The sequence below is a fragment of the Cyphellophora europaea genome (genome assembly GCF_000365145.1).
Source record: "Cyphellophora europaea CBS 101466 unplaced genomic scaffold supercont1.5, whole genome shotgun sequence".
Classification (NCBI taxonomy): domain Eukaryota; kingdom Fungi; phylum Ascomycota; class Eurotiomycetes; order Chaetothyriales; family Cyphellophoraceae; genus Cyphellophora; species Cyphellophora europaea.
The window spans coordinates 1,635,904-1,661,109 of record NW_008481811.1 but is presented as its reverse complement, the minus strand read 5'-3'; the positions used below and the strand labels follow the sequence as shown (position 1 = coordinate 1,661,109).

Sequence of the window (25,206 nt, the reverse complement as noted above, 5' to 3'; positions counted from 1 at the left end):
ATAGCCGTCAATGGGATTTCTGAGGTCTTTTCCAAATACTTGGTCTTCTAATCGGATCCGGCTTCTGCCCAATAGTCACGCCGAAGACTGAGTGACCGAGCGGAGGCACAGTCTTCCTTGGCTCTAACCATCCCGGGGTCGAAACCATATTATCTGCAGCCGCGCACCCTGTTGGGCTCTAGTGGATCTGTCCGAGTGATGGTTGTTGAGTTACCGATTTCAGGTGGAGGTCAACAGGCAAGAGACTCTTCTACAACTCCGGGGCACAAAATGCCACCTGTCAGGCGGCCAAGTGCGGTCCACACGGCCGACTGACCGTATCGATGGATTTTTATATTCCTCACAACCTCTCTCGCAATGGAGACTCAGGAAGAGAAAGCCATGTCATACCCGGACCCCGGGGCATCTCTCGTCTTGGTAGTAGAACATTCATAGCATCATCTCTCATCGTCGCGATCACCCGCGATGAGGTCGACTCCAACTAATGCGAACTAGGATAAATTCGCTGTATCCATGCTTCTCGCAGATCTATGCTTCCTGTTCTCCGTCACTCCGCGAGGGCTCCGAAGACGCCCTGTCTGACCGGCCCTTGCATTTGCCACCTAATCCATAGTCAGCGCAGGACAAGAAAAAGAGAGAATCGTAGTGAAACATACCGTACATATGACCATTCCGCGCTGTTGTTCGGGTGAACTCAATTCCGCAGTACGGGCACATGGCCTTCATAGCACTCCCGCTCTTCTCTCTCTGGTGACGTAGCAGATTCGAAAAGGTACTGAATTGTCGGCCATTACAGCCGTGATCCCAACACTGCGGTTTGGGTCTGGGGGACATAATCTCAACTTCATCGGTGGAAGATTCGAGTGCGTTCTGGACTGGGGGAAACGAAGCTATTGTCGTCGGTATTGAAGGAAGCAAAGTGGAAGGGTTTGGCTGTTCTTCCCGGTTTAGGTAGACGTTTTGAGGATTCATGCCAGGCATCCCAACCGAACCTGAGGCAGATCGCGATATTGAATAGTATTCTTGGAAGTGAGGACCGGATCGAAAATCCAACTCCGGCATTTCGTCCGCATTAGGTTGGCCTATCAGTGTTGGAAAATAGCCTCCACTTGTATCATACGGTGCTGCCGCTATCGGCGGCGCTGGTGCAGAGTAAGATGCTGGCATTGGGAATATCTGAGGTGTTGTGGGGGCCGATTGGGACGGCACGACTGTCACAGATGCCTGAGAAGCAACTTGAGGCTGCTGAGTCTGCATCTGCTCAGACGCGTAAGATAACAACATTTCTGTTCGACTGTGACTGCGGGCTCGCTCGCGCGGAACGCTGCGTCTACTGTGCTGAATGGGAGTCCGATCTCTCCGTACAGGAATTCGCATCTGATTAGGCGACAGTGACGGCGCACGGCGGAACGAGTCCTCGGACGTTCTGATGGCCGAAGCCATCATGTATGGATTCTGAGTATGCGGCTCCGGCTGGAAGCCTTGAAACGTGGGCTGGTTGACGCCTTCGAATCCTATATGCGTTAACAACAATCTCATGCTAGACGGGTAGAGCATACCCTCGAATCCTGGATACATCCCAATTCCAAATGGTGACCCGCGTGGAACAAAAGGATCCTGGGATGGAAGCACCTGCGTCGCCATTCTGCATTCCATTAGCGATCCGCGAAGGCTGCATGGCGCGAACTGACTTACGCTTGCTGAGTCGAATCTTGGCCAAGTCGCCGGTTTTGCGTGAGCGCCTGCAGCGCCGCTTGGTTCGCTGCGTACTGCTGTCGAGAATACCGACCCCTGCTGGTCGGGATGCCCGACGTAGAGCTGAACGAGGGCTCTTCGGCGTTCAAACGGGGCCGCCCCCTGTCCAGTGACGATGTGACGCCGATATCAGATTCTGTAGATGCTAGAGACGCAGCCGGCTGCGATGCGATATTGGCTTGGGTACGGTCACGCGCGAGATCGAACCGCGGGGCTTGTGAGGATGATCGCGCCGAGGAATTGGCTGCTGAACCTCTGCGTGACTCTATTTTGGCTAGGGTTGAGGACGGACTTGCATGGGCAAGCCCTCGAGTGCAGATGGGCTGGATTGCCAGTAGTCGCAGGCTTGCGCTATTGTACTGAATGTTCGTGACGGGTTCGTTGTGGTGCTTCGGGATGGTAGTGTTGCGGGATTCCCGGTGGGCTGGAGGCGTTGACGTAGCTCGGCTACGAGCCCGTGATATACTAGGTCGACAAGATGTAGGAGGCGAATGATCGATGAACAGACTAAAACCGGTGTGAGGGCTTTTGTATCTAGGCAGATCAGGAGTGTCGAAACAAGCAAGTATTTAAATCAGACTGCCGCATTGCGTATGTGCAACGGGGTCAACCAGAGGAGTGGGTCGAGGACTCCTGACAGCCCTACTCTGGCCATAGTGTTTATTGATCCTTGGGGCCAAAAGACAGTTCTGCGCTAGGTGAGCAGTGGGTAGGACGGTATGGGTCTGAAAGTATGCTGTCATTGCCTGACGGGAGCTAGAGCCCAAAGCCTACATCTGGTAGTGGGGATCTTTGGATGGGGAGTCAAAGTCTTGACCGGTAAGGCATGCATACATGCCCACAGGCACCGATTGTCGCATTTGATACTAGCCGCTGGTAAGCAGTGATCAACTAGCCGGAAACAGAAGTCTACTCGGCCGGCGCCCGAAGACATCTTGGACGAATCGATCCTCGGAGAACTCAGGTGTTATCCTGATCCGAGTCTGGAGCAATCTCGGAGGTCGAACTGCAGCAATGCACGCGGGCGTTGTTTCGTATGGTGGTCGATAGGGTTGAGGGATCGCAGGCCCGGGGATGCAGGGTAAGCGGGATGTTCACGGATTGAAACCCAGACTTTCAGCCTTATGAATCGAGCTCGACTAGTACTGGAAGGTGCTTGATATGCGGGCAGCATGTACGAGCTGGCGAATTTGGCAATTCGCGTGGTATAGACGCGGGACATGAGACCTGTCAGACACGCAGTCCCAGAAACATGGTAGGCTTGTGGCGGTAATTGCCGCATGCCGACAGTGACGTTGTGGCCCTTTTATCGATACGAGCAAGGTAACGTCCAACACATCGGTATTGTTACACTTCCGGATAGTGTTCAGGTCTAGCATCATCGTTGCGGGTGGGTTCAACTACTGGCATCCGGGGCACTGGACATCATTGGTCAGATCGCAGTCTGCGTACTGTACCAAGGCGCCGCGCTTGCAGGAGAATCTTGTAGATATCTTGCGGTGAGTCCATGCTAGGTATGAGTGAAGTTACGCCTGGACAATCACGACATTCGCCTTTTCGATCAAGGTTGTAGCTTGGTGCCATTCGTTACAGGGACTGCAGGACCAGCAACCTTATCCGTACTGCGGCAAGATGTATGATAACGTCAGCGCTTCTTGACGAAGAGGCCTGATAATTGGGTTTCGACAGACGCTGGTTCGGGTTTGTCAAAACAGCTATACGGCATTCGGTAGTAGGGAGTTGGTAGACAGATGCCGTACTGTAGAAGGATGCTCAGACAAGGGCTATTGGGGCTGGCAGAGAGCAAAACGATGCCTCCTAGTACTGGAATCTGTAGCTACACTAGCCACAGGTGGCTCAGCCGCATCGCACAGCCGCAATTTCACCGTTCACACTCAAGGCTGCCACAGTCTTACGCAAGGCGTTTGCGCAAGACCGAAGCCACCTGTGGCTGGGTTGGTGGCTTGCAGCGAGTGCTAGTATAAGGCCTGATGTGCTTATTGTTCCTTTGACTCGGCCAGACATTGCAGTAAATTGCAAGATTTTGCCCCATTGGCCGCGAGCGGTGACGGTGAGATATCAGGTAAGGCAACCTCTGCAACACACCCAGCCACAGCTGCGATATTAGTCCCATAGGCAACAGAACTGTCCCCGGATCAGACAGATTCCGGGACCGGAAAGTCCAAGTTAAATTGTCAAAAGTTGGGGCCACGAGCCTGATCCTCTGCCTAAAATTGTTAGCGGTAGCAAACATGCGCCACTGGCAGAGCAAGTGACTGCTCCTCTCACAGATCAGGTAACTTGGACTTCAGCCATCAAACCAGCCTTCCAGCAGCGGCAGCTTTTCGCGAAGTGGAAGGATTGCCCCAGCTTTGCTGATTTGGCCCCCAGGTTCCTTTCACTGACAGGTCGCGCCCTAGAAATGAATACGGTTCCCTCTACCAACGAAAGCCAGCGCGGGCATTCCCTCTTGCATGAGCAAAGACACCGCGCGTACAATGATCTCATCGCAGGAGCAGAGGGAAGGGGTGAAGCGTTGCCTCTGGGGGACGGCTTGATGTCGATCGCAGTGAAGAGGCTTTGGAGGGTGACGGGTTCAACAACGGTTCGGAATTGATCAGGGCACTTCAGAATCCTTCTAGCTCCACGATAGAGACCTGCGGTATCTCAGTGGTCAAAGTCTCGCCTTTTGACCGACCCGCTGGGCAATCAGCATCCAAAGTTTCCGAAGGCGTGGCGCACAGACGTTTGTGCGTATGAACAAGCTCAACGGTGAAGCAGATCCTATTTGTAAACTTCAGACGTGGTCAAGGACTGCGCCGTAGGTTCCACGCTGCCGCGGCTGTTTGGGCAGTACCGCTGCTTGGGGTTGGTTCATAGGAAGAATGCCCTCCACTCCTGCATGGCAAGCCGCCGGGAGGACATCGTGCTAATGTGGAAGGTCCCCGGAGGTGCGTACGGCAGGCAATCAGCACCATGAGAGCGGTTGATCAACAGGTGTCCAATAGGCCCAGAACGTTGTCTGAGCCAACCTGATCTCTGCCGCCTCCCTCTGGCATGACAATCTGTACGGAACAGATGTCAGCTCGTGCTTTTCAGGTTTCTGAACAAGGATGCGCCTAGTGTCGGTACCGACATTGACCTCCTAGGGCTGTAGCAACATGCGATATTGTTCGACCGATGTCTTGACAGGGGCTCATCAGCTGAGAGTGATGCATTTTGGTCCGCGAATCGCTATGAGTTGAACCCACTGAACAGGGTTAAGCACGAGTGCGGCTAAGACACCACCGTAAACAGTTAATGTCGCAGTGGAATAGCTGCTATGCGTGGTAGTACAGCCGTAAAGGCCTGGAGGACTCTAGCGACGCTCCCCGAGGCCTACAGGCAGCCCAGGCGGTTCGAAGCCTACGGTCCGCGGTTAGGTCGACTTATACGGTCCCTCCAGTCCCGTCCGCGGGATGCAGTGGTGACAGAGAAGTGGGTGAAGCGGGTCAGCCGCGGCCGTGGGGACCGAACCGCTGCAGGTGTAACGCGGCTGCCTCGTGCAGTACAGGTACAACCATCTTTCAATGGCGAGCAGCAAATCTTTTGATCAATACACGAGTTCACAGGACGATGGAGACGATATTGTCGAGAGCAATGTGATGAGCGCTGCACCACGGGGACGTGTCTGATGACGAAAGAGGCAGTCTGCACGGCCCGCAGTCGCGCCAGGCCTCAGCCTGACCACTGAAGGCATCAACGCCCGATGTCCGACCTTCCATCCGCAACATGACACGTCTCTGCACTGCTGTCGCTCTCCAATTGACATCTCACGGTTAGTTGCGTGTCGGTAACATTATCTATAGCTTGCTTGTTCTCACTTGTACCAAACAAAGCAGCAAGCGAACCCCTCCAACACCGACAAGCTGCCCCGCATACGTTACCTACACAACCATCGCATTCCTGCTTGCCTGACTGTCGCATGCCGCTCTTGACCTCCTTGAAATACCCAATATTGCCTTAGCGCACCTACAATACTCGTTTGACGAAGCGATCCAATATGTCCTCCTTCATTGTCGACCTCTGGGAGTCAATCTTTACCCCGGGCCCGACGCCCACTCTCGTCCTCGCAACCAATGCGACCTTTGGAGCGCTACAGCTCCTCCTCCTAGCCCTCCTCGTCTTCACCTCTTCCATCCATTTCGCCATCCTCTCCGTCCTATGCGCAGGCCTGTGGTACAGCATCAACTGGTTTGCCCGCGAAGTGCAGGCCGCGAAAGCCGCCGAAGACTCCTCCAAATCCCCATCTTCTACCGAAAAAGACCCAAAAACCACCGCCCGTCAGATCAGTCCGGATCCTACGGGCAGCGACACGGAAACCGAGGCTGACGCGATCCCCACAACTACCACCACAGGCGCGGACATTGCAGGCCCAGGCGCGCAACGTCGGAAGCCTCCACCGCCCCAACCTGGTGCCGCGCCTGTACCGCCACCCACGGCACCAGCTGCCGCAGACCCAACACCATCAAGCACACTTCTACAGCCCAAACCGCCTACACCCAATCCTGGCCTGGATGGATCACAGGACCTCGGTCAGCGGCGACGCAGTCTGGGCGATAGCTCCGATTACGTCAGCACCGACAGCGAGTGGGAGAAGGTGAGCGACCAGGAGACGAAATGAGAGGGCGTGAGATATCATGGACTGTCATGAGGCCGACAACGGGTGCGGAATGCATACGTGTAGCATACGCACATACTGCTCGGTGGACTGGTGTGGCGCAGATATGAAAACGCGAAACCCCCATGTTTCGTGTACGCTAGCTGTCTCGACGTGCAGAAAGCCGCTGGGTTGGTGTAGGCGAGAGAGAAACCCGCGACTCCGACGCATTGAAGAAGAGAGACACCAACGGAACAAGACGAAGGAACTTTGCCCGACTGACATGCCCAGATAACGTTGATGAGGAACTTGAACTGAGACACCACACATCCGAGATACCCCAAACAGAATCATATACATTTAATTGTGGTTCTTTTGCATTATCACTTTTGTGGTGGCCTTCATTGCTGTGATCTAGCGCTATGCATTCGACTCATGCGATCAGTCACAGCTCTGATTCCCATGCCCCGCATGTGGGCACCGGAAGAAAGCTCAGTATGAGGCGGAGAGGCCAAAATCCATCCCTCTCCCCTCCAAACACCGGATAGTCGTCAACGGTGCCATATGCCCAGTACCATCACTCTGTTCGCACCACCAAAAACACCTGTACAAGAAGTAAGAAGCTGTCATCACTGTCTATCGTATGTGCAATGGCCTTGAAAGGACGTTCGTGTCACAACCCTGTCTGCTGTGGGAGTTTCGTCATTAGGGTGCCACACATACATCCCCATAAGTCGTACCGCCTTGTCGCCGTCATGATGGTACATTTCGTTCAATCAATTTCCATGTCGCTGTCGAAATCGGACATTGAGGAGCCGCATTCGTCGCTGAGATCAGATATGTCCATATCAGAATACTCGCCAGGCGCTCCGTATTTGTCGAACAGCTCATCGGGGTCTTCCCAGTCAACGTCCTCCAAAGGATTGAAGTCAAAGTCATCACCCATGCCGCATGTGACAAAGTCATCCAACATTTCGCACATGCTGATCTGGATCTTATCTGAGGCATAGGCTTCAGCGTCGATGTGTGTAGTAGCATGGATACCGTCGCCGTCCTCAAGCAGACCTCGAGCGATGAATTCCGTCAGTGACAATTTCTTCATTTTGACAAGCATTTGGGGCCAGAGGATATCTTCCAGGTAGATGAATGTCAGGGTCAAAGATTTCAAAGCCGGCTGGCGCTCGAAAGTCTGCATGAAGTCCTTTGCATCACCAGAGAGGCTGTCGAGGTCGAGCTTTCGTAGGTATTTCCAAGTACTGTCGCCTAGCAGATCCCGAATACTGGCGACTGGTCCCCAATAACCCAGGTCGTCGAAGTTGATATGAAGACTCTCAAGACCTTCAGCCGCATTGAGTGCAGTGCGGAAGGTACCTTTGGTCAGGATTGAATACGCCTCCTTGGGACCCTCCTCGATGCTTTCTCGATCCTCACTCTCAAGTCGAAAGACAATGTGGATCTTGCGCAGAGTCGTGAACACGGTGGTGATTGCAGGCATGAGTACTTCGTCTGCAAAGAATCTTTTAACGTTAGTAAAATCGGTAGGAGCGGTAGCAGATTAGGACTTACTTGGGACTTAGCGCATGAACTTGAAGCGACTTTAGATTGAGCAATGGAATCCCTTTAGGCACGATCAGGGCGCTGAGCTGGCCGATAGAGTTGAACGAGCACATTTCCAACGGCATGGTGCAATTGAGCGCGTATGTCTCGCCGTATCGCCAAGAGAGATTATGACCACAGCGAGATGCAGTGGTCATCTCGACAGCTTCAAGCTTTGGGAAGTCGTGGAGGGAATCAAACATATCCTTGAAGGTGTCGGAGTGAAGCAGATCTTGCTGCGTGTCGTAGGCAGCCTTGTACTCATCGTACTTTTGCTGAATGTCGACTTCCCATTTCTCCATGCTGCGCCGGTAGAATCGTTTAGCTCTCTCACTTGCATTCTGTGCTGGCTTAGGAGCGAGCTCAGCGCCATGGTGATCCTGTTTGAAGTGATCGCGGTAGGCATGGAAGCAACGGGAGGCAAGCAGACTACCTTCGTAGACGACAGTCTTGACGCGATTGCGGAGGATTGGATGCTTGGCAAAGTTATCGAGTCGAAGGAGAGAGTTTTTTTCGGTGAAGAACTACAGTTGTTAGAACAAAGTGAAGCAGAATGTGAACGGGGTCATTGCGGTTGGCCGAATTTTGAGACCTCTGTGAGCCCATGCCGGACAAGGCCTTTTGGAAGCAGAGAATGATGACTTACTCGAACTCGGGAGACAAGTGACTCTGCACCTACATCGGCGTAGCGTCGACCCTGCAGACGGAATGCGGCAATGTCATCAAAGAAGTCGAGGTTTTGGCATACTTCGAAGATGACCTCAGTCGGCAGCCGATCCATATTGGTAGCCATCGAGGTCAGGGGCGGGCAAGCGCCCGGAAATCGAGGAACCAGATGAGGGGCAGTTTCGGGTATCTTCTTTGGTTACCGCCTAGTTTTTGTTTGTGGAACACAGTTTACACGCCTCAATGATGCGCGATACACCAAAGCTAGTTCAGCGCGGGTACTTGAGGACAACAAGACAGGAGTAAACGTTGGTGTTGGCAAGAAATCACCTAAGGCAACTTTTGCAGCAGGCAGGCGCCTTCCTTCAGGACCCACAAGGCAAACGCGTCGCGCTAAACCGTGACTAAGGCACTCCGGCTAGTGTGCCCCGCGATCGCCGCCCTAACCCTAGCTTCCGGGTGGTCGTCACAGAAACGAGCGGCTGTGATCCACCAGCCACTCACTCCAGCCCTCTTCACAAGCAGCGTGCCCGACTGGCTGCTTGTGGCATCTACTACACTGCGCTTCATAGGGCTCACATGCTGATGAGCAGGTAGCCTGACAAGTGACGGCTCGGGGCAATTGCTCTGAGCCACTAAGTGCATTCGACTCCAACCGCGCAGCAACCCGTTCGTTGTCTCAGACGGTTCGCAACCATGACACAAGCCATAATGACCGGGACGAGCACCGATGATCGACTGGGAGATCCCTTCGCACCAAATGTTGGAAGTTCGAGGGCGACAATGCCAGCAGAAGTCATGGCGCAACATATGAAGCAGCAGGACTATACAACCGCAGATGTCGACCGGAAAAGACCCCTCCAATTGCTTGACCTCAACGAAGATATTCTCCAGGCCATACTACGCGAAGTGACCCATACCAATGATCTTACAGCCCTTGCGCTGACACATTCAACCCTGCACGATCTTGTCATCCCCCACATCTACTCCCGGTTCGACATCGTGTGGCCTGAAGCCAATACCCATATTGAGAGTCGCGTTGGTGTTGATGCGCTTACCTACGGACTTGCAACCTTGGTCATGGCCTCAGATGTGTTCGGTGAAGCTCCATATCAGCAAAGACCTCCAAGAGCAAGGCAGAACGGAGGCGGTCCTAAGAACATTCGAAGAGGCAATCATTTTGCCCAATACACCAAGAAGTTCAGCCTTGGTAATGGTCCGGCCGACTGGGTGAGCGAATATTTGATCACAAAAGAAGGTGGCAAGATGTTGGGTACACTGGTGGCACTGGCCGTGGGGCGGATGCGTAATCTCGAAGCATTCATCTGGGACATGCCAACTGGAGTGCTGCGGGATGTATGGTTGGCTCTCGCGTCCCTAGGCAATCGAGATGATGGCAATAATTGTCGACTGGAAAAAGTGTGGGTGAGATGGCATGAAAATGCTACTGAAGGAAGCCCACTGGCTTCACCACCCCCAACAGGTCAAGGTGTAGCTGGCGCAACTACGAACATCCCGGCTATCCTCTACGGCACGGCAAATGCGTTGTTCCAGATTCCTCCATATCCGAGGGTCGAATTTCCGACATTCTCCATACTTCCACCTCTAAAGAGCCTTACGGTTCTTGATATCGACGAAAAGCCATATGTGGAAGAGATGGCAGTTCTCGTTGAAAACTCGCTGCACAAGCTTCGAGAGCTGCGAATCGGTCTGGCTGATCATGCTCAATATGATGCTTGGACTATGCCACTAGAAGACCGCAGTATAATTCCCGCCCCTCTCATTCCTCTTGACGGCAATTCGCAGCAGCAGGGAGGAATAATGGGCATACTGGTTCACAGGTTCTGCGATCCCACACAACCTTCGCGAGCTGAGAGCTCGACATCCATCAACACCCTTGGTTTGTCGAAACCCATGGTCGATATCACCGAGACTCCCGTGCCAACGAATATCAAATCTGCCAGCGAAGAGCATGAGAACAATGAGATCGGACAGCTAAGTCGACTCATGTCAGATCATAGTCTTGCGGACTTGTCGCTGACCGAGACTCCCTCCTTGTATATTTCAAAGCAGAGAAGAAATGCAGATCAGCAGCCGCCAGCGTTCGGAACAACTCTCGCTGCCGATGTCCACCCAACTGTCTCCCGGAGAATGCAGCTCGACACTCTTGAGTTGGAGCGCATTTATCTCTCCGTTCCGTCTTTGTCCCGAGGCATTGACTGGACTCACCTAAAATCGATCACACTTCTCGGATGTAGAAACCATGAATCCCTCTGGAAGGAGCTTCGAAGGAAGTTTACGCCACCCAACCGCACGCGCACTCCTTCATCGACGTCGCGGGCGGTTTCAGGCGGACTAAGCAGTATCTTCTCTCCAAGAAATCTCACACCACTGTCAAAGGAATCGATTCCCGCCGAGGAATACCGCCTCAACATCAAGAAGATTCACACCGATACTGTCTCGCCATCATTAATCCAATTCATCAAGAATGCTCTTGCCCCAGACAGCCTCGAATGGCTTTTCCTTCAAGAGAACACAACGTACAAGTCTAGCGTGAGCATCGATGCAATCTACCGAGGAGCCATCCGGCGCCACCGAGGTAGTCTACGAAAACTACTTATCGACAGCGGATCTCGCAAAGATGAAGAACCAGGTCCCGCGAGTTGGCGGAGATGGGTTCTCAATCGGGAGCTTCTAGGCTATATCACAAGTGGGAAAATGCGCCTCCGCGAGCTTTGTATGTCCATTGACTACAAGGACTGGCACTATTTTCTTCAGAGACTACCCCAACTGAGTAGTCTTCGGTCGCTACATATCAACCACATCGCGGATCATGTACACGGCACGTTCGACAGTCGTGAAGCAGCGCTCCAGGTGCTTGACATCGTTTCTCTGCGGCCAGACCTTGAGATTTGCTACCTGGGGATTCAGCGGCAGTGCTTCGAGGTGCTCGAATACAATGCTGCCCAACGAAGTGCTGGTCCTCATCCGCTTACTGTTGTCAACGCGGACCATGAGTTGGACAGTGACGACAATGATGAAACCGTCGAGGAGATCGATGACGATAACGACTTCGATGTTGAAATCAGTCAAGGCGAAGAGACAGAAGACGAGTCTCAGGACAGGGCCGGGAAAATGGCGTTCAAATTGAGAGAGATTCTGTTCTACGACGACAAAGTTAGCATCTTTCGTGCGCGTCATGGCCGTCTTTGAGCGTGGGATATGATGGGAACGGCTTTGGAAAAAGCAAACAGGACGCGGTAGTGGTCAGTATCTAGATAGTTCAAACAAAGATATTACGGTCGCTGGATTTTGCACTCTATAGCGTATCTCGGTCATTGGTAGTTCCCGTTCAAGCCCCAAGATCTACGGCGGAGCCCTTGTTGTGAGCTTTCTCCGATCATGACGCCGACTGCAGCTCCAAATCTCGTAAAAAGAAATACCACAGTACATTCTTCACCGACCACCACTTTAGCATCGGACACTCATCGCGGGCCGTCATGTTCTCCCGCTCCGCTCGTCTGCTCGCATCCCACACAACATCCACCCTGCCCCTCAAGCGGCCTCCGCCCATGAACCTTCTCCCCCCGATCCCACTATACCGCCGCCTCCTCCGGCTGCACCGCAAGAAGCTCAACCCCGAAGAGCGCATCTTCGGCGACATATACGTCAAAGCGGAGTTCCGACGGCACAAGGGCATTGAGAACCCGCTGCACATTGTCGGGTTTCTGCAGCAGTGGCAAACATACGGCGAGATGCTGGACCGCAAGAGCGCGCATGGAGAGCAGGAGGGTGGTGACGGGACAGATTGGATGAAGGGGTCGGAGGAGTGGGCCATGGAGGGCCTTTTGGAGAAGATGAGTGATCAGCAGATTGGGCAGGTGTGGGAGTTGTACAATGCTATTCAGAAAAGGAATATTGCTGGTGCGGAGGAGGGCGAGACGGAGCACGATGGTGATGTGGTTCATCTTGATGGAAAGGAGAAGAAGAGGTGAAGAAGTTATTGAGGGGTCTGTCGATTGGCCATGCTGGACATTGATGGTGAAGCGTGCAGCTGCAATAGAGGATCGTGCTTGCACATTCACCGCAGTGCCGAGTCATGCTGCTGAGCAACCACGGAGTTCCAGACCTTTCGCCGCGGAGTATCCTGCACCTCGACAAACGAAGATGGCCATTGCCTAACTCGAGAGACATCGTGGGAAGAGCTCGACTTTCAGGGACCAGCAGACTCACCACACGACTTGCACAGGCCCAACCCGCATCTCACGAACACACCTCCCACCAAGCGCATTTCCACCCGCGAACAACCTCACCACCCTACTGAGTCCGAAATCTCAAAAGCATCCAAGCCCAACTTCAAACTCCGACTTGGACCACGACCGCAGCCGCACACCCACCCCACCAAAAATGTGCCACCTCCTCCCCTACGCCTCTCACACCTGTCCCCACCGTTGGGTCGTCCTCGCCGTGCCCTGCGCGCCCAACCTGACCTTCGCCTCCGCGCCGCCCGGTCACCGCTTCACGCGGCCCACCACCCTCCTCGGCAGCACACAGTGGTACCCTGCGGCACCGCGCACCTGCCCAGACTGCGACCTGCACGGCAACTACAACGGCGACAAGATGCGGATGTACCTGGGCAAGGGCATGGCCGGAGAGCGGGCGGGCCGAGCGGGTCTGTGGGGTCCGTATGGAAATGGATTCTGGGGCGGGCGAACGGTTACGGAGGGTTGCGCGGGGTATGGGGCGACAGGATATGTGCCGGGGGTGCTGGCGGTGGAGGGCCAGGGTGGCTATAGTCTGAGGGGGGATTGGATTGGTGCGGGAGCGGGAGCGGGCGCAGGAGGGTATGTGAGGCCACCGAGGAAGACGCCGGGGAGGTGGCCGGGCCAGGGGTTTCTGGGGTGCTTCGGTATTTGAAGGGTGAGGCGTGAGGGAAGCGAGAGAAGCAGATGTTCACGTGCAAGAGTTTGATGATAGCGTGGCATGCTTGAGCTCCGCCGCCTAGAGCATGGTGTGCGAGACACTATGCCGAGGAGCCAGAGGATTGAGACAATTATGCCTTTTAGCTGTCGAATGCAGTATTGTAACAGACTATCCGCCTTCTCGACCCTCTATATCTATCTACAGAAAATCCTTTCCATGCAACTTGGAGTGAAACACCGCGAGGCCCTGAACGCCATCCTTTGGCGGCAGGATACTCTCTCGAATCGGTCCGATCAACGGGCCAAACTCCGGGTTCTCCCTCGCCTTCATATGATCCTCGACGCTGTCCCAGCCAATCAACACCTGCAGCGGGTTCGTCGCACCTTTCGGGCCCTCGATCTCCTCGATCGTCCAGCCGATAGCCGAGCCTTTGGATTTGTCGTTGGCATTGACGAACTGCGCGAGCCTCAGCGTGTTGTCCTCGAGCTTGGACTTGTCGGCCTGGGAGCTCGAGGCGGAGATGCCAAAGGTGGCGAACTCGGTCACGGGGGCCTCGCGGGCGGGGACGGAATCGGATGTGAAGTTGACGTGGTCTGGGTTTGGTTAGCGAACAGCTGATGGTGGTGATGTGGAAGGCGTGTAGTGATTACAGAAGAAGGGGGGTGCAATGTTGAAGTCAAAGAGCTCGGCCAACAGCGCGACAAACGGCTTGTAAGCTTCAGAGTTGATGAAGTCCTTGTGTTCTTGCACGTCGGTCCAGTCGATGGTCAACACAAATGATTTGGGATCCTCGACTCGAAGACCCTGGTCGGATGCGTCAGTTCTGGAGACGTCTGATAACAGGCCTTGTGGTGGGATACCCAATAGCTGCGGAGGAAGCCTTTTTGCTCCGCCAATGTGGCACCCGCTTTCTTCACGATCTCTGCTGCTCGCGAGCCTTTTTCTTCGGGGTTGAGCCCATCCCGGAGGACAAGAAATACTATCTCGGTGCATTCAACCATGGCTGCGAAGTACTGCGGGGTGAATGGCTTGGATACTTGGAGGAGATGAAACTTGTCAGATATACGTCTCTTGATATGCCGAGGCAACGTTAATTTATACTTGCTCGAGAATAAAGCGGGCAAGGATTACGCCCGCGATCGACCGGCAATAAGGCATCTTGCGATGCCAATGGAGGGGCTGCATTCAGACTCCAAAGAACGAGGTAAGGGCGGGGCACGCTGCGGTCGGCCAGTCTCATCCAATCAATACCCACAATGATGCGCGTCAGCTCCGCTTTAGTCAGCTTGCGTCGCCAAGCCCCGGGACGCTGTCACCAAGCTCGCTACTCGCCGTCGACAAAGGGTTGCCTGGCCTGATGACAGAAAGCCGTATTTGCCTTGCTGATGCAGATCTCCTGTCACCACTTTCTCGTTCCTACTCCTTGGTGCTCGTGCGGTCACGGTCGAGCCAACAGAGCTTCATCTGGCGGTCTTCAAGCGCGCTCCCCGCACTGGCCGTTGTCCTCTCAAACCAGTGGCGGACACTCTTGACGCTAGCATGACGGATGAACAGAATCAATCAGCCCGGTCGGAGTCGGCTGAACCGGACTCGAAGCCAAAGCATGCAACCCAGGCCAAAGTTCGCCGACGTAATCGTATGATTACATCGTGTCTCGAGTGCAGACGACGGAAGTTGAAGTGCGATAAGCAGAATCCATGCACCAACTGCAACAAGTTCTCGAGAGAGTGCACGTTCCTCGCCCCCGCGCTGGATTCTGTGTCTCAGCAAAGGCTCAATGAAATCAAAGAGAAGATGGGCTCTTTGGAGCGTGTCCTCGAAGAAGACGTCGCCAAGCGGAGCCACGGCCCCGGCCGAATCAAGAAGGAGCGCAAATCTTCGATAGACCTCCCTGGCGAAGATGGCGACAGTGGAAGCGATACTCCGCCGGCCGAGTATGAAAAGGGGATTGAGCCAACGCCTCTAGCGGTTGTCGATGCGTCTTACGAGGATGATGCCGATGACGATGTGCTTGACCTTGGGGTGCGCATAGGCAAGATGCGTATGGGCGAGCGACTCGGAGGCTTCGTTCGTCCAAAATTCAGCGAAGAGCTCACTCTGGCTTTAGCCAATCCACAATATGATCGAAGAACGGATGAGGAAAGGCAATTCGGCGGCATCCCACCACTTGCCGACAACTCTCACGACTTCCTCGAACCCGGCCCAACATTCGCCAATCCGGGGTCAGGTTTTGTCTTCGGTGACGTTGGTGGTCGACATAGCCTGATTGATTTCCTCCCTACCAAAGACGTCGCTGATGGTCTAGTCTCCAAGTACTACGAGAATGTCCATCTGGTGTGTCGTGTTCTGCATTCGCCGTCTTTCCAGTTCCTATACGATAACTTCTGGACAACAGTTCTTGCTGGTTACGAGCCACAAGCATCAGGGCAAGCCGTCGTGTTGGCAGTCATGTTTTCGGCTGTTGCTAGCATGCCTGAAACAGATGTGACGGCAATCTTCGGACGACCCAAGAAGATGGTGCAGGCCAACTTTCAGAAAGGCGCAGAAGTCAGCCTGAGCAAAGCACAATTCCTGCGAACGACCAAAATGGAGACACTACAGGCGCTGGTAATCTACCTGATCCCAATGTGTCGAGACCAAATTTCACGAGCCCACTCGGTATTGGTGGGCACGGCTATCAGGCTTGGAGAATGTATGGGACTGCACCGTGACCCGAAAGACGTCTACAGTTTCCCGCCAGTAGAGTGTCATACCAGGCGAATTCTATGGTTTCAGCTCCTATACCTCGACTTCAGGACAGGCGAATCGCACGGCCCGAGACCTTGTGTCAAACGAGAGGACTTTGACACCAGATTTCCGCTCAACATTGACGATGCCGATCTGATGTCTGGCAAAATAGAGGAGACGAATACGCGTTTCACCGACATGACTCTTTCGAGGTTACGATTTGAGTGCAACGAAATGCAGCGCATCATATGGTACGACCGCATCCGACTGGAGAAGAAGACTGTATCACTTACCCATGTGCTCGGCAAAATCGAATCATTCAGGAAAGCCATGATGGCAAAGTATGAGGCCATGTTGGACAGGTCGGTTCCAGTCCAAAGATATGCGTCCATCGTGCTCCAGATTCTCCTGAACCGTATGCACATCATGGTGCTACATCGGTATCTCAATCACATGACCAAAAGCCTACCGGATAGGCTTCGTCAGGTGGTATTGACCACAGGCATAGCCCAACTAGAAGGCGGTGTCGAGCTAGAGAAGGATCCAGAACTCTCGAGATGGAAATGGTACAACATGGCTCATCACCAGTGGCACGCCGCATTCCTGCTGATGTTCGAGGTATACCAATACCCCCACAGAAAGGAAGCCGACCGCATCTGGAAAGTGGCGGATTTTGTATTCGAGCCCGACCTTTCCCTTTCAAGAACACAGAAAGGCAGGTCAATAATCGCGGCCGTTAGGGATCGTGGCGCCGTGTATCGGGACATCAGACGGATGCGTGCACCCGGCAACATGCGATCTTCCACGGTTCGCGAGATCTGGGACATCAAACCGTGTTCGAAACCTTCAGAAGCCGACCAGGAAATGCAGCAGCACGCACCCAGCAATCCCCTGCTGCAGCAGTCCTATCCCTCCCCAGACGTGCGAAGCCCAAGCGAAGCCATCAACCAATCCGCCATGAACACCGACTGGAGCTTCAACAACATGGCTACAAGCTTCTTCACCAAAGGCCGCTCCTCATCCGCCGAAGCTCGCGTCCTCCAACAGCAACAATCCTTTGACGCCATGCCCAACCGCGCCCCGTCCGTCCCCGGCCTCGAATACAGCAGTCCCAGCGAGAACAGCACGAACGATCCCGCGAACTGGCCGCCTCTCATCTCCGCCGACCAACGCGGCTGGGTGCCCATGCAAGCCATGACGTCGCCGGCAAATCCGAACATGCAAGTGCCGGCGACTGCGGGGTTCCCCATACCTCCAACAGCCGGCTTTCAACCGCAGTCGTTCTTCGCGCAGACCATACCGCAGAGGGGCGCGTTGGGAGGCACGCCCTCCAGCTCGGGCGGCGAGGAGGCGATGCCGGACATTGACTGGAGTGAATGGGATAAGATCTTCCCGCCCGAGCACAATAATGGGCACTTGGACATCACGCCGCCGCAGTTTGTTGGTGGGGGTGGTCGATGAGGAAAGTTTCTCCTGCCGCGATTTTAGTGTTTTGTTCGAGTACATTGGTAGCACAGCGTTTGCAGGAATCAGCACTGCAGGTAGCCCTTTACGTACCTTGTTATGCGAGAATACACGTCAATCTCCACCCTTAGTATCTTGCACGACAATGAGATGCCGAGCGGTGGTGGGTCCGTAAGATGTGAGTCTGTGGAGGCCCCAGGAGCAAGTCCGTGTGGCCTTCAGGTCAGCAGAGCGAACCACGATTCGAAAATTCTACTTCTCCTACTGGGAAAAAAAGACTCCTGTCTACCAACGGTCGGATGTGACGCTCTCCTGTCGCGGTCCGATACAACGACCATAAAAGTCTTTTGAACCAGCATGCAACTCAACAACCAAGCTCCCATTCCTACCTGGTACTGAGAAGAGTCACCCACTCCCACTATCCCCCTACAACAACCGCGTCCCCTCAGCAAACACAGCCTCCACGTCCGTGTACCTCGGCATATCCTCCAGCAGTTTCTGCGTCGCCTCGGCCGCCCGCGCCCGCTCCCACGCCTCCTTGCTCTCCCACTCCAAGATCGCCTGGAGCTGGTAGGGTGCGTTGGGGTCTTCGGTGGCGAAGACGGCGAGGACCTTGACGTTGTGGGGCGCCCAGATTGCGGAGGCGAGCGGCATGTGCTTGTGTAGGTAGTAGTCGCGATCGAAGCGCGAGTTGGGGATGCGGGGGTAGGAGATTGTGGTGATGTAGGTTGGGGAGGACATGGTGGTGCTGTAAGCTGTGGTGATGGAGGAGGGAGATCCGGGTTTGGGAGGTAGAGGTCGTTCTAAGATTTGAGGCTGTAGGGACCTCATCGTTGTTAAGCTTCGATACTTGTACTCACGGTTGCTGCCCTGCCAACCGTCTAGGGACTTGCGTGACTCTGAAGCAGTTGATGGCAAGCCGACTTCTATACGGTTGTACGGCCGTAAGCGAGATGGGGTTACGAGGCAGTGGGTCGGCAAGGCTGGGCGATTGTAGCTAGCTTGTCATCTAGCAAGGGAATGTATCGGACAGTGCTCTCCTAACATTCGGACGTCGAAGGATATGGGCTGCATCGACCGGGTGAGCTGTAGAGGTAGGATGTGTGAGGACGTGCAGTTATGGAACTGCATTCGCGAGGTTGCTCATGTGGTAATCGACGGGAGGGTTGCGTCTATGATTGTTGCGGCTGTTGACACATGAATTGGAGCTGTCACGGTGCCAGTCGGTGTTGCGAAGGCCGTACCATCAGGCCGTTGTTAGTCAGGGACACTATCGAGTGCGGGCGGGTATATCAAAGCTGAGATACAGCTCATTTTTTCGATCCCTTCCTGCGTCCGAGTAGTCTGTTTAACCCACCTTTCCAATGTGTGTCTCAAATAACCGAGAGTAGGTTTGACCTTGGGTTCATAGAGTGTACAGTGATAGAGCAAAGGACATATTTGTGTTGCCTGTTTGGATCTTATCACTGAAAGATCAAGCATGGCTGTGCGTGGTCAACAAATCTCGATGGTCATACTGGTGAACGTCATATCAGATTGCAAATGATGATCGCACGCTTTCCTTGGTCGTCGATGACGGAACCCAGCGTCTGCAATCGGGAAGGATGAAGAGTAGTTTGTGGCGGTCGCGAGAGGGTTTCATGTCTCTTTCGGCGGTTCGATCAACGAGATCGATAAGAGAAGGTGCTGGATGTAAGTCTGGTCCGATGATGTACCTAGCCTCATCAGCCATACGTCAGATCGATACGACTATCAGAGAGTCGATCTTTCAAGGGATGATCAAGGTGTAGCGAGATGATGCACTATGGCAAAGGAAAGCGAGGCGAGGTTCCAGTAGCAACCCAGATCGAGACGATCAAGAATCATAACACAGCTGACGTGTGCCGGCTGCAGCAATGTGTCTGTCGATCGATGAGGCCGACAAACGTCAGAGTATTGGACTCTGGACAAGCGAGCGCGAGCACGCTTTCGTCACAATCGGATGTCGCCAGATGGCTGCATGTAAAGGACGCTGGCTGTGGCCACCCTGCGAGGATCTGCCCCTTTTCGGCTCCATAAGCTGACGGCTGAATACGGCATAAGTGACCAGCGAGTGGTTCGTTTGCTATACCCCTAGCGAAGACGGAGTACTTCTGGGCTTTGGGGTCCTGCTAGCCGGCTTCGAGAGGGAGCAGGGCTTAGGAGACGATCTCTCGTGACGCGCGCGATTAGTGTCACTGTGTGAGGCGGCGGATCCGGTAGCGAATGATGCACCTCGTGGAGTCCGATCCAGTAGTATACAGTTGAGTCCATCGCCTAAGTGACTGAGCGGAGGCCTCTGACTTGTGAAGTTGCCCACGTGCTCAGCACCGAATGCGCAGCCTTGCCGAGCCACCAAACGTACTATGGGGTGTTAGTGCAGCCTCGCCGGCTTTCGGCCGTTCTCGCCCTTCGGGGCTTTCCTTTTTTTTGTGTGTTGAAAAGCTCCATCTCGAACATGTTCTTTGCAAGGCCGAGGTCAATGTCGTTGATTGTTAGGGTATACATACGTGCCAGATGATATTGTATTTAAAAATTCTCATTGATGCTGAAGCATCCATCTGGCCTCAAAGGTAGGAGAGACGACTCCTTGCGCGTGGGCGAATATCGCGGCTTGATAGGTGATTACCCATCAATGTCGACATTTAAACTGGACAGCCTGCAGAGGTCGATCACTTCAGCTATCGCTTAGAATTGACCGAGATTCGATCTTTGCTTCTTTCATCCTTCCAGAATTGGATTCTGATGGCCGTCAGTGACACTACTGGGCGGGCTTGCTCTGCCAAGGGAAGTTTTTACGGACCCTGGTCACCATCAGAGTCGGAACCCCCGGCCAATGGCCAACCCGGAGATGGTGCCACCCACCAGTCTCACTGGCAAAAAATTTGCAGGGGCTTCAGCACTATGCCCTCATTGGTACTCTGAGCCGATCCCGCCCTCTTGGCAATGCTACCAACGACACCATCTAAGCTGCTCTAAGCGGCTTTCAAGCGGACGCCAAGGAAGACTCAAGCACATTCCTGTTGCTTTTCCCTGTCCTTGGCGGCGCTGGCGTACTTGGCATGGCGAGCTTACGGCGGGCCTGGACTGATGGGGCGTTTATTCTGTGGTTCTTCAAATTCTCACATAGAGCCCACGTGCGTCGATACTCAATCCTCAGCGGCGGACATCATCGTTGAAGAAATTCGTTTTCTCGCAGCGCGATGTGGCACTCAACAGCATGTTTGCTGGGTATATATCCAAGCTCTACGATGGGTTGGCTCTATTTCTTCCCACCAGACCAGCCCTGAGAGCGCAAAGCATCTGCCCAGAACTCCCATCAGACGCTTGACCAACCGCCAAGATGGTTCTTAGCGAGTACACTCACATCTTCGCCATTGGCACAATCTTCGCCCTACTCGAGGCCTACAACAACGGTGCCAGTATGTACCAACCTGAACCCTTTTTTCACTTGTTGCCGCGATGCTAATCAGGATCCCTAGACGATGTTGCCAACGCCTGGGCTACCAGCGTCTCGTCGCGCTCCATCTCCTACCGATGGGCTATGATTCTCTGCTGCATCTTCGAGATGACTGGAGCCCTCGCTGTTGGTGCACGCACAGCTAGCACCATCAAGAACGGCATCATTCCCATCTCCGCCTTCAACGATAACGCCTCCGTCCAGCTCCTCGCCTTCGCCAGCGCATCAGCTGGTGCCGCCATTTGGGTCATGTGGTGCACTCGTCACTCTGCCCACGTTTCCTCCACATACTCTCTGGTTTCCTCCATTGCTGGTGTCGGTGTTGCCACCGTTGGTGCTTCAGGTGTCCAGTGGGGCTGGAATGGTGGCCAGGGTCTCGGTGCCATCTTCTCCGGCTTGGTCATGGCCCCTGTCATTGCCGCCACCTTCGGTGCCATCATTTTCATGCTTGTGAAGGTGGTTGTGCACATGCGTTCCAACCCAGTCCCCTGGGCTGTCTGGACCTCGCCATTCTTCTTCCTTATTGCCGGTACCATCTGCACTCTCTCCGTTGTCTACAAGGGCTCCCCCAGACTGGGTCTCAGCTCAAAACCTGCGTGGTACATTGCGAGTGTCACTCTCGGTGTTGGTTTCGGCCTCTTTTTCCTGTCCGCGATTTTCTTCGTTCCTTTCGTCCACGCCCGAGTCATCAAGCTTGATAACGAGATGATGTGGTACGACATCTGGAAAGGTCCTCTTCTGTTCCAGCGTCCCGCTCCTGAGAACGGTTTTGCCAAGGTCCGCAACTACGAGGTTGTGCAGAAGCATGGTGCTGCCCACACCACTGACGACACCTCGTCTACCGACAGCATCCAAAAGGAACAGCTGAACGAGAAGAACGCCACCGCCGACGGTATCGCGCCTGTTCAGCAACCTCAACAAAAGTCCCACTCGCTCGAGGAGGCTGCCGTCCCTCTTAACCCCCAGCAGCAGTATAAGCTGTTGCTTGCCAAAGCCCGTGCTGAGCACCATGCTGAGCTCCGCCAGAGCCGCAGCCCTCTTGGTTGGGCCATGCGTGTCGTCCACCGTAACCCGATGGGCGCTGGTTCCATCTACGAACTACACAACCTCAAGGCTGTCATGTTCCGCCTGCCTGCATATGTCGTCATTGCCCTCACCTATGGTCTTTACTACGATATCCACCGCGCTCAGGTCGGTATTGAGGGCACTCCCGAGGGCGCCCGCATGAAGCGTGTCTACGCACATGCGAAGAAGTATCCCAACGAGGTCGAGCATCTGTACTCCTTCGTTCAGATCATCACCGCCTGCACTGCTTCGTTCGCCCACGGTGCCAACGATGTTGGTAATGCTGTCGGTGTCTGGGCTGCTATGTACGCTGCATGGTCCACCAGCACTGCCACCGCGGCCAAGGCTGAGGTTCCTCTTTGGCAAATTGGTGTCACTGCTGCCACCATCTGTATCGGTTTCATCACCTACGGGTACAACATCATGAAGGTCATGGGCAACAAGATCACCTACCACTCTCCTTCCCGTGGCTCCTCCATGGAGATGGGTGCCTCCATCACTGTCCTGATCTTCTCTCAGTACAAGCTCCCCGTCTCCACCTCCATGTGCATCACTGGTGCCACCGTTGGCGTCGGTCTCTGCAACGGCACCTTCAAGGCTGTCAACTGGCAGCGAGTCGGTCTCCTGTTCTTCTCTTGGGTCATGACCATTCCCATCGCTGGACTCATCGGTGGCTGCATCATGGGTCTCCTTCTCAACACCCCCAATTTCTAGATACAGACAAACAGCGTGCAAGCGATCTTGAAGAGCGTGCTGCTTTTTATCTCCTCAAGTATGAGAAAGTCTCTACATGTATTATGACCTGAAAAGAAAGGGCCTGTACTTTCTGGGAGCAACGAAAGGAATGACTTAGACTTTGTGCCGTCGCGGGAAAGTCTTTGTGAAGACTCGGGCGTCTCGCAGGAGCCATAGGTTCAAATGCTTTCAACAGAATATTACCCTCGTTCAAAAAAAAAATCATCTCGCGTCCTCCGTTTGACTCTGCGCCCGCTTTTTTCTTTTCGTGTTTCCCCATCGGCACCCGTTATTACGCTCTCACTTTCATATCACAGCCCTGTAATCCAGATCTTGTCGGCGATAAGCCCGCCTTCTCTGTCTATCGAAACGCAAATCATCGTACCTGTTGGCCTCTCCCCAAGACTAGCGACATCGACCCCCCCGCCCTCTTGAATAGCTCACAAGCTACACCTGCACAGCGCCCTCCCAGCCAGTCCGGTACACCCGTTGTTCACTCCTCAATCAAACTTGCGTTATGTCATCGGACTCCCGTAATTAGAGTCATCTATCATCACCTACAGCCACCAGTACAGAGTCCTACCCTCCAGTGCCAAACGAGTTCCCTCGCACCTGCCCCCCTTCAGCATCCCTGCCTTAAGCATCGACCCTCGATCATGAGCCTGCGTACTTTGTCGGACAGGGTAGGCACCATAGCAGATCTGCGCTAGCCCGGGGTTGGACGAAAGGTAGCAGGGTACAATATCGTAGAATCACGACGGAATGAGATATCTGAGTGTAATGCTTGATGTGTAAGATTCTATAGATCCTCTGAGCTATGATGAGCTATGCTATGCTTGCTTCGCAGTCACCTGACAGTACCTTCCCATAACGTTCGGTTCATGCGTAAATATTGAATTCGACTCAGATGAGGCCCATGGAGAGACAGGCTAAGATGCCTGCAAGGGCTGTACAGTCGTCCGCCCGACCATTGACATTGTTCTTGAGGTACTCTTTGACTTCGGGAGGGGTGATGTTGTGACACTGTCCCAGGGTTTTCGCCCTGGAACCACTGTGCATGGCCTGAAAGACTTTGCCCAGAGGAACGAACGGTGCAAGTAGTTTCAGGGTGGAGCAGCATGAAGAAAATCCGAACATGTATATTTTGTTATGGTCAGGAAGAGCATTAAGGAGAAGGCTTGTGAGCTACAGTGGATGCTCTTGGGTTGGTGGAAGCTCTAACTAGGCTGAGACTGAAGGTGTTAATGTGAAGCTTCTTGGATACACTCTATATGCAAGTTATAGCCAAGTAAATGATCAGGAGGCCTTTCGAGTACATTTAGAGAGGCTTTGACCGGGCTGGAGATAGTTGTGGGAGGCCTCCTGAGTATATTTAGTGGAGGTTCTAGATGGGCCAAAGATATTTATGGGGGGCCTCCTGAGTATGGTTGGTGGACGCCCTAACCGAGCTGAGAGAGGGCCGTTGTGGGATGCCTCCCCAGTACATTTAGTGAAAGCGCCAACCGGGCCGAAGACATTCGTGGGAGGCCTCCCGAGTACATTTTGTGGAAGCTCTTACCCAGATGTTCGTGGGAGGGCTCCCAAGCATATTTAGTGGAAACCCTAACCGGCCGAAGATGTTCATGAGAGGCCTCCTGAATACACTCTCCATGGCAGCTAACAGCCAAGCAAATAATGATGGCTTGGTGAAAATATCTGGTGACCTCCGCAGTCTTGGGAATGGATATAGCTACGATGTGTGCCTAGCCAACACCATGCTCACACAGGACACCTTTCGGGCGATGAGCCAGAGAAACGAAGACTCCGAATCAGCCTGCCTGGCTGAATTATATTCCTCCATTTGATGCCACCGGCAAAGCCCAACAATCCCCAAGTAGGCACCCCGGACGCACCCATCCTTCCCGATCTTGCCCATCAAACCGCTGGCGCGAACCACGTCCGCTCAACGCAAGCCACCCACTGATGCCCTACCTTTCTTAGACGTCACGTCTGTAGGCCTCGCCTACACTGCACCAGGGAGTGCCATTATCGGCCCAACTTACTGTATGTTATGGGCAGGGTCGGTCAGGTGACTGCGAAGCAAGCATAGCATAGCTCATCATAGCTCAGAGGATCTATAGAATCTTACACATCAAGCATTACACTCAGATATCTCATT

General features: G+C 54.0%; 10 protein-coding genes across 10 annotated transcripts; 6 read left to right on the top strand and 4 right to left on the bottom strand.

The window, feature by feature from the left end:
- Positions 1 to 528: 528 nt before the first annotated feature.
- HMPREF1541_05909 (uncharacterized protein) lies at positions 529 to 1,644 on the bottom strand (the record flags this gene model as incomplete). Its single annotated transcript, XM_008720246.1, has 3 exons — positions 529 to 602; positions 657 to 1,514; positions 1,560 to 1,644. 3 exons carry the CDS (start codon positions 1,642 to 1,644, stop codon positions 529 to 531), a joined length of 1,017 nt encoding a protein of 338 aa, XP_008718468.1.
- Positions 1,645 to 5,797: 4,153 nt separating this feature from the next.
- On the top strand, positions 5,798 to 6,418 carry HMPREF1541_05908 (uncharacterized protein; the record flags this gene model as incomplete). The annotated part of the gene is made up of 1 exon (XM_008720245.1): positions 5,798 to 6,418. The coding sequence occupies one exon, from the start codon at positions 5,798 to 5,800 to the stop codon at positions 6,416 to 6,418; it is 621 nt and encodes a 206-aa protein (XP_008718467.1).
- Positions 6,419 to 7,166: 748 nt separating this feature from the next.
- HMPREF1541_05907 (uncharacterized protein) lies at positions 7,167 to 8,771 on the bottom strand (the record flags this gene model as incomplete). Its single annotated transcript, XM_008720244.1, has 3 exons — positions 7,167 to 7,911; positions 7,961 to 8,514; positions 8,637 to 8,771. 3 exons carry the CDS (start codon positions 8,769 to 8,771, stop codon positions 7,167 to 7,169), a joined length of 1,434 nt encoding a protein of 477 aa, XP_008718466.1.
- A 581-nt stretch (positions 8,772 to 9,352) lies between these two features.
- Positions 9,353 to 11,869, top strand: HMPREF1541_05906 (uncharacterized protein; the record flags this gene model as incomplete). Its single annotated transcript, XM_008720243.1, has 1 exon — positions 9,353 to 11,869. The coding sequence occupies one exon, from the start codon at positions 9,353 to 9,355 to the stop codon at positions 11,867 to 11,869; it is 2,517 nt and encodes an 838-aa protein (XP_008718465.1).
- A 287-nt stretch (positions 11,870 to 12,156) lies between these two features.
- On the top strand, positions 12,157 to 12,651 carry HMPREF1541_05905 (uncharacterized protein; the record flags this gene model as incomplete). The annotated part of the gene is made up of 1 exon (XM_008720242.1): positions 12,157 to 12,651. One exon carries the CDS (start codon positions 12,157 to 12,159, stop codon positions 12,649 to 12,651), a length of 495 nt encoding a protein of 164 aa, XP_008718464.1.
- A 412-nt stretch (positions 12,652 to 13,063) lies between these two features.
- HMPREF1541_05904 (uncharacterized protein) lies at positions 13,064 to 13,573 on the top strand (the record flags this gene model as incomplete). Its single annotated transcript, XM_008720241.1, has 1 exon — positions 13,064 to 13,573. The coding sequence occupies one exon, from the start codon at positions 13,064 to 13,066 to the stop codon at positions 13,571 to 13,573; it is 510 nt and encodes a 169-aa protein (XP_008718463.1).
- A 204-nt stretch (positions 13,574 to 13,777) lies between these two features.
- HMPREF1541_05903 (uncharacterized protein) lies at positions 13,778 to 14,580 on the bottom strand (the record flags this gene model as incomplete). The annotated part of the gene is made up of 3 exons (XM_008720240.1): positions 13,778 to 14,172; positions 14,230 to 14,383; positions 14,440 to 14,580. The coding sequence occupies 3 exons, from the start codon at positions 14,578 to 14,580 to the stop codon at positions 13,778 to 13,780; spliced, it is 690 nt and encodes a 229-aa protein (XP_008718462.1).
- A 538-nt stretch (positions 14,581 to 15,118) lies between these two features.
- Positions 15,119 to 17,767, top strand: HMPREF1541_05902 (uncharacterized protein; the record flags this gene model as incomplete). The annotated part of the gene is made up of 1 exon (XM_008720239.1): positions 15,119 to 17,767. One exon carries the CDS (start codon positions 15,119 to 15,121, stop codon positions 17,765 to 17,767), a length of 2,649 nt encoding a protein of 882 aa, XP_008718461.1.
- A 429-nt stretch (positions 17,768 to 18,196) lies between these two features.
- On the bottom strand, positions 18,197 to 18,511 carry HMPREF1541_05901 (uncharacterized protein; the record flags this gene model as incomplete). Its single annotated transcript, XM_008720238.1, has 1 exon — positions 18,197 to 18,511. One exon carries the CDS (start codon positions 18,509 to 18,511, stop codon positions 18,197 to 18,199), a length of 315 nt encoding a protein of 104 aa, XP_008718460.1.
- Positions 18,512 to 21,131: 2,620 nt separating this feature from the next.
- Positions 21,132 to 23,027, top strand: HMPREF1541_05900 (uncharacterized protein; the record flags this gene model as incomplete). The annotated part of the gene is made up of 2 exons (XM_008720237.1): positions 21,132 to 21,210; positions 21,271 to 23,027. 2 exons carry the CDS (start codon positions 21,132 to 21,134, stop codon positions 23,025 to 23,027), a joined length of 1,836 nt encoding a protein of 611 aa, XP_008718459.1.
- Positions 23,028 to 25,206: the final 2,179 nt, after the last annotated feature.